This window comes from Diplotaxodon limnothrissa, linkage group LG16 (genome assembly GCF_057381915.1).
Source record: "Diplotaxodon limnothrissa isolate DT_005_m linkage group LG16, D_limnothrissa_male_GT1.1, whole genome shotgun sequence".
In the NCBI taxonomy this organism is placed as follows: domain Eukaryota; kingdom Metazoa; phylum Chordata; class Actinopteri; order Cichliformes; family Cichlidae; genus Diplotaxodon; species Diplotaxodon limnothrissa.
Window position 1 is genome coordinate 6,733,831 of NC_140611.1, and position 14,607 is coordinate 6,748,437.

At 41.9% G+C, this 14,607-nt stretch overlaps 1 protein-coding gene across 1 annotated transcript in view; it reads left to right on the top strand.

Annotated features, from left to right (window-relative positions):
* slc49a4 (solute carrier family 49 member 4) overlaps nt 1–13,667 on the top strand; it is a 44,215-nt gene extending 30,548 nt beyond the window's left edge. The window contains exons 8-9 of the mRNA XM_085374398.1: nt 1,491–1,673; nt 12,081–13,667. Of these exons, the coding sequence (XP_085230524.1) occupies nt 1,491–1,673; nt 12,081–12,196 (299 nt within the window). The 3' untranslated portion in view covers nt 12,197–13,667. The remainder of the gene's footprint in view (nt 1–1,490; nt 1,674–12,080) is intronic.
* The last annotated feature ends 940 nt before the right edge of the window (nt 13,668–14,607 follow it).

Here is a 14,607-nt window from a genome sequence, read left to right on the forward strand (position 1 = left end):
CTAGTGTGGGACGGTCACTAGCATTTAAACACCCATAAGCGTAATCTTTGGTTTCTGAGAACAAGCGAAGAAGTTTTAGAGGGAAATGAAATCCTCTATCTGATTTATTACCCATGCAACACAAGTCTGTGGGCCAGAAACCCCAAATTCTAGTATAGTCTGTGTCTATATTCTGTGTTCTTGGGTAGTTGTGATCAATCATGTCTCTTTCCTTCAAGGGATCTTCTTAAACCTGTTAGGAGCTGGTGGCATATAGGCTAATCTTATAACGCGAGGCGCGTGTGCAGCGGCTGCAGCATTTGATTTGAGCTCTTTGGTAGCACTGAAGGAAAAGAATCAGGGGGGACAGCTGCCTTTGATGGCTGCGGCGTGGCGGTTAGATTCCCAGTCACAGGCAGGCAAGTAGGTACGCTGGGCCCTCAGAGGCACTGTGATTAAAGGGACGTGCAGGCTAATGGGGAGCTCGTTTGGACCAGTCTGCTGTGATAAGGGAGATTGAGGGTGCCGTGATGCTCCAGGGGTAACTGCTTAATCTCGCCGCACATCCGCTCTAATACACGTGTTTTACTTTAGGGCCAGCTGAGGTCTGCAGCTGGGACGAGAGTACGCAAGTGCCTAACTTACTGAAACATTTCTGATTGGTCTGCAAAGAAGAACACACAAAAACAAACCTGAATTATATTTTCTTTTTCCCCACTTCAGCACATAAATCAGCAGGTGTGTCCAGTGCACACGATTCTCATCATGCACAAAGAGCAAACAAGACGAGCTGTTTATTATATGGACATCTGTGCATTTTGGAAGTAGAAAAAGGAATTTTATTTTTAATGTACTGTTGAATCTGTGAAATGAGTTGCATTTTGATTCAGAATGGGAATGAAGTTTTTTGTTACATACATTTATGGAAATGCAAACCAAGCGCATTAAAAACACCACCCAGGCCTTAGTTTCAAGTACATGTACTATTATATTTGCACCCTCCACTGAGCACCTGCAGCCTTTAAAGCGGTCCTTTCTAAAACTGAGCACATAAAGTGGGAATAGAATAAAAACACATTTCAAATTGCAAAACTGCCACATTAAGCTAATCAGGGTGACACTTCAGACCAGGTATAAGTGATGGTGGGCTTGGGGTAGATGTGACTTGTTGTTTGGGTTACAAACTGGCCATTTTCTGTCAATACACCTCCAGTATATTGCTTTTGTTTGTGTTAAATTGCCACCTGAAGGGCTGGCAAATGAAATGTTGTTTTTAGGATGAGGGTTCGTCATAAATCTCAGTGCTGCTGAAAGCAAATGGTAGAGTACGAAGCTGTGGAAGGTGGAATAAATCACTACCGCTGTTCCATAAAGTTGACCAGTATGGCATCCTTTTTTTTTTTTTTTTTTTTTTTTTTAAATTGAATTGCTCATTTGAGATTTGAAACCTTCTTTCATCAAAGCTTCCAATTAAACTGTAGCTTATTCTGCCCCACTCTCTGTTTTCACAGCAATCCTGTACACTTCCTGCATCCTGGTTGGCATTTTTATTAACAGCAGTGTTCCGATATTCTTCGAGCTGTTCATTGAGACGGTGTACCCGGTCCCTGAAGGCATCACCTGTGGAGTCGTCACTTTCCTGGGTAACCTCGTCACGGGCCTGCTCCTCTTCTTCCTCACCTTTTACTGTAAAGGTATGCTCAAAACATAAATGCTCATTCGTTCATTTAATGCGCTCATTTTCACCCCTATTCTGCCCTCGTTTAGTGTCATGGGGTAAGAACAACACCAGTTAAAGCACTAATTCGTGTACTTTACGAGGCTCTACGAGCAAAAGTGTAATATAGTAGTCATAACAAACAGTTCTCATCTCTGAGAAAACAATACTGTGTTACTGCTCAACAATCCCCTTATGCTTACTTTGAAAGTCCAGTCGTTGCTACACAGCTAGCCCTGCCTCCGTCTTGTTGACTGGGTGAGCTTGTTGTTGTTGTTGTTGTTGTTGTGGCAGTCCTTGACATCAGCTGCCTCTTTAGTATGTTGTTCTGACAGAATGACTTCAACTCCACCATCTTGGACTGCATGTGGCAACACTAGCCTTTGTTCTGTTCTGGAGCTCCACTGTGATCTCAAGGGTCGGCCTTAGGAGGTGGTAAACACTGGTTTCTGAGGAGAACAAGTACTTCTGTCATCAGCTGCAGGCCAATGCCGAGGAGTTGGAATTCATTCAGCAGCCCGGATGCTCACTGGAGAGGCATCGGATTACACTGATTGCCTATTTGCTTATAATATATATATGTTACAAAATGATTAAGATATTTGCTCGAGACAACTTTATGAACTCCTTAAACTTATTAGGAAATCACAAAGTGTGTGTGTGCGTGTGCCCCAGTGTGCATGCACATGCTCTTGCCCAGCATGAATAGCATGAAAATCTGATAATTATATCTTCATTAGTGTAGTGGCTTTCAAATGGTGGGGCATGAAGCCTCTGCAGGTGGGGTGCAGACAACCAGGTAAGAAAATGTGAAGCGAAATTAGTTTGCATTTTATTTTTAATATGTGGGGGGTATAAAAACAGAGAAGCGCTGCTGCTGCTGCACCGACCTTTATTCTATTTTGATTCAATTAAGATGAAGTTGAATTCTTTTTTTAATCATTATTATTATTGATATTTGATGGAAAAACTCTGTAGAGAACCTTTTCAGCTTTTGAACAGGGGCACGCCAGAAAGTGTGAAAACTACTGCATTGGTGTACCATCACTAAGAGCAGTTGTAATTTCTCATAATTAGATGACAAGTTGGGTTCTTCTTTCTGTTTTGTTTTTGCTTGCTTTGCCCAGTTTCTACAGTAGCCGAACATTAGCTCCCGAGACGGCGTCATTTTTGACAGCGCGGGGCGAAGGACTGTTTTCTGTTCCTGTAAAGGTTTCTCGCACTTCCCAAAATCTGGAGTTTTCATTGTTTACTAAAATCCATTATAGCCCTATAGACGCAGCAGATAAAAGAGGGAGGGGGGGCAGCAGGAAAATTAGGTTTCTGTGGTGCGATTGACATGTTTAGAACAAAGAGAGAAACTTCCTGCTGAAATTTAGCCAAAGCCTCATCTTTTCGTTGCAGCGTGACAGAGTTTGATATAATAACCTGCGTCTCTTCAACCTTTGTGGTTTTCACAGGAGGAAGTGAAAGTAAAACAAACCCAAAAGTGTGTCTGTGTGTGCTTGTGTGTGTGTGCGCACATGCATGTATAGGTGCGTGTATTTACAACCACGTGAATGTGTGTGTTGGTGTGTACACGGGACCATGTTTTTCCCTGTGGTCTTTGCCCACCTGCCTTCAGTTTCTCTGTAAGTTTTGTTGTTCAAAGCTCCAATTATCTGCTGTTACACATCCATCACAGACAGGCACTTCTTTCACCCTGTTTGTTTGAATGAATACGATATTTTCAGAAGCCTATAAATATTTATGAGCTTCATTTTCAAAGTCCTTGTGATTGCTCCAAGGCTACTGACAGCAGCTGCCTGAAAACTGCATCTCAATCCTGCCTTCTGGGTTGTTTTGCCAGTGCAGAGGGAATACCAATGTTTGACCAGAGGCCCTCGGGATCCACTAACAAGTACAACAACCAGATCATGAAACCTGCTTGCCTTGCTGGGAGGGGAGGGAAAAAAGGCTGTAGCGTGATACAGATGGCATTATGGGACAATTTCAAGACTTCAGCTAACAGTTTTCATCCCGGGTTAATCTGTAGGTCATATTTGAAAATGGTGAAATGTTGCTGAGGTGAAGTTCACAGCATTTTTTTTGTTTTACTTCTCTTTTCACATTTCCCAAGTGTCAGTAATTTGTTGTGGATTCTTGCTGTGCGGCTGTCATTTTAGGATATTCTTGTTACTTTATGAGCTGAGATGGCCTCCAGCAATTTAAAATGTGTAACTGAAGCACTGCAGTACACTTTCACTGACGTGCAAGTTCCTAGTCCATGTTTGAGCACCTCCTGTCTTCTGAGAAATGATTTTGTCAGTTTTAGTTTACAGAACTAAACGTACCTGCTGCTGTCACAACTTTCTTACCCAGATAGATTAAAAAAAACTCTGAGCTCAGATTGTTTTACTTCCAAGATTACAGCAGCAAAGTAGACATTTGGGACTTCAGTCATCTGATAGAGATGGTTGGATTTTAAATAAAATTTTACAATTCCAATTTATTTGCTATTAGAAGCAGGTTTTCAGTTGCACCAGTAAGTCAGATGAAGTCTTTTCATAGAAGAAAATATGAATCTGTTAGGTTTTTTTTTTTTGTTGTTGTTTTTTAAATTAGGATAACTGGTGGAGTGCCTCCCTATATAATCCAGTGATGAAGCGATGACCTGTCCAGTGTGTACTTTATCCACCCTGTGTCAGCTGTTATAGTCTTCAACCACTCTGCAACACTGAGTTGGATAACCAGTTAAAAAAAAAAAGATGGATGGAACCGGAAACGTGTCAGTACAGTAGTAAATCATAGATCACACAGAATTGCTTTGGGTAGAGCAGCCGCACACATGGACACACACACTAATCACAAGAGTAGGACTTATAAAGAATACATGCTGTACCCTCTGCTCCACACCCGTCTGCAGCACCTGCTGATGGACTGCTTTGTCTGTGTGTGTGGTCCATTCTTTGCATGTTATTGTGCACTTAATACATTGCTGCATGTCTATGTGTATGCACACATGTGTCTTTGAGGGAAGGTGTGTGTGTGTAGGTGGGTGGGTGAGCTAAAGGGTTTCTGTTGTGCTGAGATGAGTCCTGACAGCTTCCTGTGACAGCTGGGGAGAAGATCAAGCTGAGATGATGGAGGCCTTTGCTGCTCTTTTTCTTCACTTCTCACCCCGAAGTTGGGAAGGATGTATCGGAGTTCTCTTGTCAGTTCTCACTGCTGCAGGCATTTTAATTTAATTTGCAGAATCTGTGCCGATTGCCACCTACAGTCTGTTTTACCTGCCAAATTCGCATGACATCAACCATTGTCTGAGGTCAGATATCATTAGGAAGATAAATTAGCGTATTGTGCATATAATGATATAAATGGTGTAATTTGGAAAGTTGTCTGTATAGACGAAGTGAAATATGAGCCTGTGGCCCAGCAATGAGGGGATCTGATGACTGTTAAGTCTGAGATACTTAGCTGGCATTGTTTGGGGTTGTCTCCTTTGGGTGACATGTTCACTTGAAATCAATGCATAGTTGTTCTTGGCGATTAGGGTTTATCTACAGAAACATTTCCTGATTGCAGTGGGGTCTTCCATGTGAAAATTATGTTCTTAAACTAAAAGAACACCTATATGAATTTTAAACCAATGTGAAGCACTATACACCATCCTCACCATGTCAAATGATGGAGTACCCTTTCCTATCCATTTGCTTCCGTACTTCCAGCAGTTTCAGAGACTTATCGGCTCAACTTCAAGGCACAGTGACATCAGTTTCAGCTTACCACAGATAGATGGGTATCTGTCTGTCTCATCTGACCTAATTACCACATCAGTGCAGAACTGTTCTTTAAAAAAGAAAAGTAATCCTCGCATACAGTACTGTGTCAAAGTCTTGAGGTACTCCTAATTTCTTTATATTTTATTAGGTATATTTGTGCAGTGAGTTATTGGTAAAACACAACATGCATGAAGTTACAGCACAGCCTGAACTCTTTGGCAGCTTTCTTGTCATTTCTTTAAGCAGTCTTCAGGAATAGTTCTCCAGGCTTCTTGAAGGACATTCAAAGCTCTTCTTTGGAATTTGGCTGCTTTTTGTTGCATTTTGTGTCATATGGATCCCACATTGCTTCAGTAATGAGATCCAGGATCCTGGGAGCCCAGTTCAATGCTGATAATGTCCCTTCGAATGTTTTAAAATTCATATGAGTTTGCTGGCAGCACGCTGAGATATGTTTTTGGCTAATACTACTTTGGGAATCACCTTGTTGGTGCAAAAAAGCATTTTCATCTTTCCTATTTCACACAACGCGCTCTGTTTAGACCCAGAGCAAACAATATTGTTTGACTGATGGCCCTTAATATAAAGACTTTGGACTTTACGTTTCCCAATTTTTGCTTTAGGTTATTTTGTTATTTACATAATAATGTAGATAACCTAATAATTATCCTTGTTGCTGTTTTAGAGGAGCGGTGCTTCAAAGGATAGCTGCAGATTTCTGTCAGAATCTGCAGATACAAATAAAATGTTCACGTTTCTCCAACGTTGTCTTCCCAACAGTTTCACTGACATCTACGCTGGATGTCCAGGAAGCGTTCGCGATGTCTTCTCGGGAGATGATAATTGGCGTCTGTCTTGTGTCAGTGACGTAAAAGACAGATTTAATGCGACTTGACCATCAAACAGCAGTCGCCTTCTAAAACATCAGATATGTATCGGATTCAGTACCACATACGAAAGTGACCCAGATCGGATTTGAAAATATTGGATTTGTGCCGTTCACACTGTCACACCATGATCGGATACGGGTCGCATAGGGTCAAAAAAATCGGATTTGATGCGCTTTCGCCTGCAGTGTGAACGTAGCCTAAGTTCACTATTTGAGTGAAAATGATCAGGTATAAAGCAGCCAAGAAAAGTCCAAAAGAAAACTTTGAAAGTCTTTCATCGGTGTAACTCTACTGTGGGAGAAGTGTCCGATTTGAGTGTGGATATTAAACTGTGACTGTAACCATTGATCTTTAAAAAAAACAAAAGGCAGGTGGGCGTGTCCTTCCTGGTCTATAAATTGGCAGCACTCTGTTCTGTTGAGCAGATCACTCCTGCAAGAATAAATTTAGATTACTGTGTAAATTCCCTTTGGAGTGTTTTAGTGGGCTGGCTAATTGCTCTAATGTCCTTTCTTTACTCTCATATTGTATTTAGCAAGTAATGTGCAAACTTCAACCCCCCTTCACCTTCTGATATTCATGAATATGGCAACTTTCGCCTTTAAAGATGTCCACCTATTCCCAGTTTATTGTTCATTTTAGGGTTTTCCTTTTGGCTGCCCACTGCCTCGTTATGCATTCTGAATTATAGCTCCTTCTCCCTGAGAGCGAGGGGGCGTTTATGAATTTACCCTCTTGTCCGTTTTAATATCTGTGAGGAGCTGGTCTTGGATCAGTGAGCTCTAACTGGCGCTAGGAGGTGGAGGATGAGTGGAACTTCAGTTGCATAGGAGAAAAACACAAATTATTCACTATTGAGAAATAATTGGCACAGTTCTAAGGTCCCAGGGTTTCTTTTCTTTTTCTTTTGGCTAAACTTTATAGTCTCTGAAGTGAAAACGCCTTCGCTGCCTTTTTCAAGCCCCTATAAAGATGGCGGAGAAGTTAAAAAGAAAGAAAGAAAAGGCAAACAACCTTTCTTTGTGTAGGACTCCTGAGAGAATAAAAGTTTCATTTGCTGCTTTTCATTTTTGCAACAGTGCCACACACACCTTTGCACTCATTCTCAGTGATCTCCTGAAGTAAGTGTTCTCACCAACCTGTACGCAGACAGTTGTCATTTTGTGATGGATGGTCTTTACACCAAGCTGAGGTCGCTATCTTCATGCGTGACCCCAATCCTCTCAAACAAAGGCGACGGCCATAAAGGAGAAGCGAGTTTCATTAATTATACCGCTGCATTGACCTCAATTAAGACTGATTAAGGCCATAAGATGCTTGTCGGCACACGTCTCAGTCTTCATCTGTAGCACCTTTCTGCTGACCTGGCAGCCATAGTAATAGGCTGTTATTATGATTAACTGTCCAGTGTTCACAGCGGTGTCCTCTGACTGTGATCATACAGTCACAGTGAACCCAGTGTAGTTCATGACATCAGCGATCAGTCGGATTGCCATTTGTGGCTGATGTCCTGTTAGAATCAGGAGACTGATGATGGTCAAGAATGCCATCTTACATCTGTGCTCGAATCAAAACAATCTGAATAGGTAAGTATTCAAACTTTAGCAGAGTTGAATAACAAGAACGTGAGTGTGACCTGGTTTTTTATTTTGATCCCTCCACAATTCACAAGAATCTCCTCTCATGCTTCAGTGCTTAATCAACTTCCAATGAAATCAAAGCCATGTGTATCATTTTCCATTCCAACAAGAACTGTTATTCACACGAGCGCTGAGCTCGACTGTAATATTCATAGTGTCTGCGTGTGCCCCTCTGCTGCCCGTGCAGAGATGCTGTCGTTAGGATCATTTATGGAATAGTAATATCTTAATCTGGGTTAGGTCTGGTCAAGAACAAGGTCTTTGGCAGTATTAACACAACTTAGCAAAATAGCAGATGAGCCAGTGGCTTGAAATACAACTTTGCCACCTGTTGCATGCTGCTTGTATCCTTGTATACAGTGATCGTGATCTTATTGGCATGATTTTATGTAGACATGTTGAGACGTGCACTTTTTTTCTATATTATTTCTAATATAATTCAGACTTCAGATCAAAGTGGGCTGTACGTGGCCCACGATGCAAAATTAGCTTGTAGTTAAAGTCTTGGGGATGATTGATTCACAGAGCAGACGGGAACATTAGGCAGGAGTAGATTTTGATGTTAGATTGATAGTGTTTGATAGCACAGTACAATGAAAGTCAGCCAGTCAGTCTTTCACTTTTATTTCCCCCCTTTGCGCCGGAAAACACAAGTCTGTTATAGATAAATGACTCATCTATTTTTTTATTTTTTTTATTTATTTTTTTTAAAGACTTTCAGGGCAGAACATCTAAAGATCAATCTTGGCCACTGACATGGTAAATGGTAAATGGCCTGTATTTATATAGCGCTTTACTAGTCCCTAAGGACCCCAAAGCGCTTTACATATCCAGTCATCCACCCATTCACACTCACATTCACACACTGGTGATGGCAGCTACATTGTAGCCACAGCCACCCTGGGGCGCACTGACAGAGGCGAGGCTGCCGGACACTGGCGCCACCGGGCCCTCTGACCATGGATAAATGTCACGTTTTTTGGCGACGGCCAGCACGGCCATGATAATAAACACCCTCTGGATGTGATCTGAGTTTTTCCTGTTCACAGATCTCTGCAAGCCGACACAGTGATGCAGTCGTATGACAGAAAATGTATTTATTTATTTTCAACTGATCACCACAATGATGCAACATGATTATTACTGCAGGTGCTGTGATGCTTCTCATCTATTCATTGGTTCTGAGACTACAAAGATCCGACCAAAGGTTTACTCTGCGATGTCATGTAAACTGTCAGACGATGACACGGTATGTCAGTGTGTCCTAATGAGCAGGCTGCATGCTCTGTGAACAGAGGGGCAGACGATGTCATGCTGCACATTTAGTTTTGCTCTGTCGTTGCAGTTACATTCTACCATAGCAGCTGGAATAAACCAGACAGGGTTTGGAAATTAAAAATAAACCCACTGCATTAAGTTTTACGCGTGTGTTTTTAAACTTGGAGCAGTTCATTCATCCTCATAATGCCATAGCAGCACTGACAGGGACAATTAGTAGGGACTGGTAGAGATACGAGGACAAAGGATGAGAGAGAAAAACTTCTTTACAGAAATGGGTTTTACCAGCTCCTCAGCTTCTATTTCATAAAACATTCCCCGTCATCACCACCTTCCTCTTAGACAACCTGTTTATCAGTAACTTAAAAGCCCCACAAAATGCTTCAGTGCTGAGTATAAAAGCCTAATAATCAAATATGTAACAGCATGAGGAAAAGCATAAGAGGGAATTTATAAAAAAAAAAAAAATCCAAAATACTGTAGAAAAATGATGAAAATGGGTTTGAAACACTTTTTTTTTTTTTCTCTCTCTCTCTCCAAGCTTTTTAAGTGTTTCAAAACCAATAGTCCAGCAAGTGCTCAGCCTTGAGTTTACGACAGAAATCAGCTGCTCGCTACGTTGAAGGAAAGTGCAGGAATGCAACGCATCTCGAACCAGAGGAAGCGTTAAGATATTATAATGGTCATTAAAGCAAACAGGTGATCGGATGAGCTTCAAAGACTTGGAGCTACTTTCACTTCTTTCTTTGCTGCTTCCTTTTATTCAATTTTAATCTTCTCCCTTCCTCCTCTGCTCCTGAGTTCCCGTTTGCTCACTCAGACTTGAACTCCCTTTCCTCCATACTTGGCTTCACGTTCGTCTTTAGAAATCAGAGAGGAGTAATTGGCCGTTTTCACCACATCACTTGGTTGAATTACTCTGATTGCTAAACTCCACATTAGCATTCATTTAGGGCCGTGGGCTCAGACCCACACGCTCGCACACTTTGTCTCTAACTTTAAATGGACACGTCTTTGTTGTGGGAACGTGTAAGATAGAGAGACAGTTAGACAGAGACTGCAGGTCAGATAAACACAACTCCATTAACCTGCCTCCTTGCCAGGTCTCCTGCTGTCCGGCTCGCACGGTTCTGATTAATGAGGCTGATTCAGGAGTCTTGACTTCTCTCTGCAAACACCCTTATCCAATCCCTCACCTCCCTCTCCCCTCAAGCCCCTTCACCACCTTCTTTTTGCCCCAGTTTATCCTTTACTTTCATCTTCGCACTTCTGGCCGCACATTATTCCTCCTCACGAAAGCGGTGACGCATCAATCATGTGGATTTGTGTCGTACGGCCAGGACTCATAATTTACCACAAAGAGGCTGTGCTGTGCAGTCCGAGCAGCAAGCTCTTCAAGCATCGATCTGGTCAGCTGATTAATGACTTTATGAAAAGGATGCCGACTGGACACGGAGTTGAGCCGGTGTGAGTTGTGACACATTGTCCTGGCATGTATTCATGGATTCTGCTGCCTGTTATAACCTGATTTTCTCTATATTTACTCTGTCAGCTTCCTGCTTCCACTGCAGCCTGTATCCTGGCTGAGATATTGGCCTTCACCAAGCAGGAAAGATTCAGCCTAACATCTTTGTCAGGACAGAGTCTCAAACACCTGCAACTCGCAGCCCTCGCTGCGAGACGAGCAGCTTCCCAGCGAGGGCTGCTTAATGCACGCGAAAGGAAGAGTTTATCGATTTGCGTTTTGTCCAGGCTTTAGACCCGCGTTTACACGTGCACGCACGTGCAAGCGTGCATGATGACAATCTGTGGCACGCATCACGGAGGCTGAACAAGCAGAGGTTATGTGTGCTGGTGAGTTAAGATGCCGGCGGTTCAGCGCTGGTGTGAGGCTCCCATCTGCCCTCCAGATTCAGCATTATTGCAGACAGCCAGAGCACCTCTCCTGTGGTTAATGGAGCTTGAACAGAGCAGAGAAAATAGAACACCTCATTCTGCTCCATGTTTAGGTTCAAGTGTAGGTCAATGATAATAGGGAACACTGCCAATATCATTGAATTATTGAGAGTGATTATGAAAGACGGCACAGGCTGCTTCTGTTTTGTGTGGCATGTCAGAAATTCCTGTTGATTAGCCATTAGGGCTGTTAATGCTAATTAATCATTCAGTGTCATTTCATGTGAACATCTCCTTTAGGTTTCTGTATATATGTGGAGTCATATTATTATAAAGGAGCACAGTGTCATATGTAGGGGTTTGCTGCTGTGTACCAGGAACTCTGGTCATGTCCTTTTCAGATCCTTTTTATTTTTTGACGTGACCACCAATACCACAGTCATTTAACCATGATGATGGAGTGTTAATTGGCCATGATGAGAGCCTAACCAAGATTTTGCTACAGTTCAGATCAGCTGATATCAAAGCTGACCCTCAGTTTGATGCTCCTTTTGCACATTTAAAAAATACAAGTACAGCGATGCTTTTTAGGTTGCTTCTTACTCTGGCCAGCTTATGCTTTCCAGATATGTGCACAGAGGTGAATTGTGGGATCTCTTTTAAATATAGTGGTACTGACTGAAAGTTATCAGGAAGCCAAGAAGGAAAAGGTTGAAGAGGCAAATGAGAAATGCACAGTTGTCCATCACAATCAGAGTGTGGCTGTCTCCCAAACCATTTCGATAGGGGTCTGGTTTAATTAGGCCAAAATGACTGTTTGGTACCAAGATGGCTGCTAAGTAGGAAAACTTGCTTAAAGCTCTTTGGTGATTGAACAGAAATCTAACTCGTGCTTGTTCCCTTTCTTGTCTTCATCTAGATGTGTCGTGGCTGAACTGGTGTCTAACTGGCTCCTGTCTCTTCAGCCTCGTCCTCATCCTCTTCTTCAGGGAGTCCTACGATCGCCTCTACCTGGACGTCTTTGTCTCTGTGTGACACTATGAGGATGCAAATGTGCAACCGAATAATAAAGGACTAAATGATAACTCTTGCACAACGAAGATGAGAAAAGGGAGATGAAGGGCAAGTGAACCACCTGCGCTCTTTTAACATGTAATGTTTTAGGAATATGCGTGATCTCAATGTTTACTCTTTATAGGTGATCGACTCAACGCCATATGACTGTTTAACTCGTTATTACCTCCTTTTGTCTCAGTGTTTGTATGTAAACGAGCTTTTGTGACGGCTTGAGTTTTCTTTACCGGGTACAGCATGACGGACGGTTGTTTATTAACTGATGATGTAACATTTAAAGCTGTAATCAGTGTGCCCCCCCCCCCCCCCTCTTCCCGCCTTCCTGCCATGCGGCTGTTTGCATCCCTCCTCCTGATCATCATCCCTGCAGAAACTGGACACGCTCAAAATTACTGCACATCACGTTTACTACAGATCGGCATCAGAGGTGTGCCCCTAACGAGGGTGGAAAGGAAATGTTTCCTCAGCCAATCAGCAGGCCTGGCTGTACTGGATCTCCTGGTGTTGTTGGCTGTTGCAGATGTGCTCGTGGTGAGTTTGCCTGTAATATTGCCTGTCAGTGAGAGGCAGGGACTCGCTCCCTGTTTTATCAGCCTCTCGAGACGAATCTCATGGAAAAAAATCTCCCAGATTTCGAGACATGGGCCGGGATCAGACACACCTGGAGTCTTCTACCAATCTGCTGCACATGTGGAAGAAATAAAATGCTCTCTGTGTTCTGCCTGTTTATAGATAACTGTATCAATTTCTGGGAGGTTTGCTTTTTAATTTGACATTTGTTTGGGGGTTTTTTTTGTTTTGTTTTTGTTTTTTCTTGATCGTTTTTATTCATTTGTTTCCTCAGAAATCTGCCAGTATTTACTGGAAACATCTCAACACTAACAAAGCTAAAGAGTTAAAAAAGAAAAATCATAACAGGATGAAAATTTCAACCCCTGCTAAGATCCACAAAGATGAGACAGGTTGTTTTATTATACAGACTGGATTACGCAACATTTGAATTGCCAAGCTGCTGGTCTCCAAAGCACCAGCGGGTGTTTTGCACCAAACATCTGTCACTTACATTTGTAACTTGTTCATGTTTGTGTCTTTGCCTTGCACATCACTTATGACAGAAGTGTTTGTGTTTTCCTTTAGGTCCTCTAAACGGTTTCCTGGTGCTTTTTTGTCTTTTTCTTTCTTTCATACTTTTTTTTTTTTTTTTCTTGTACGGGGGGAAAAAGAAGGGACGTGTTGCCTTAATATCCCAGTGCAGTGCGTTCAGCCTCCCTCTCCTCTACACTGTGACTATTTTATGTGTAAATTTTGTAAAAGGTCATGTTCTGTTTTGTGGCACATGCTCTGGTCACACTGTGGTGTCCCAGGTTTTGGTGATAAATGTTCTGTGGAAAAGAACAAACATGACTGTCAGATATTTCCAGCACCTTATTAAAGAGCATTTTACAAATAATACTGCTGCTGTTCTCCTATTGTTATGCTAATAAAGGTTATTGAAAACGTACCTCTGGATAACTTGTAGCCACCTGACATCAATTTGTGCTTCCCAGAGTTAATCTTTGATTTTAGTTTCTTTGGCCACTGACCTGTTCATTTGTTGCTTTTTTCTTCTTTCACATCACAGTCGTTCTCTGACCTTTCCCCAGAGGACACTTGCCTTTGTTCAGAAGCAGACGTTTCCTGTGCTGTGCGCTCACACAGCTTTTTCAAACACTGTGTCCCTCTCACTTTAACGCACCCTGTTTAGGCTTTACATACATTGCACTGTGATCCTTAGTCAAAATGCAGTCTTCAACATTTTGGATCATCACTTGTGCTCCATGCACATGCTAGTATGTATACAAAACACGGACCATCGCTCATTGAAGTCTGTTTTGAAATCTCGATTTTTTTATTTTTTTTTATTTTATTTTTTTTTAGCATGTTCTTGGGTTGTTTACAATCGTTCTATCAGTTCACAAGAACTGATAGTAGTAGTTATCAACCCACTTTAGCAAGTATATTTGGCAAGGTGCAATTATCAATTGTATAAGCTGAGTCACAAAGATGCAGACCAGCTAGTTATTGTAAGAAACATGCAGGTAAAATGCAAAACTAAAGCTCACACTATGAAGTTGTTTATAGAAAGTAAGTCATGTTATTTTAAAATAACTGTATTAAACAGCTCTCCTCTGAATGCAGAATTTATTATAGCTTGAAGCAGATTTCAGTTAAATTCGATTGAATTTTATTTATACACCACTAATTCACAACAGCAGTCACCTCAATCGCTTCGGTTGCTTAAAATTTAAAAATAAAGGCCTTACAGTAACAAAAATCTCCAACAATCTAACAGTTCCCTATGACCAAGCATTTGGCAGCAGCAGGAAGGAAAA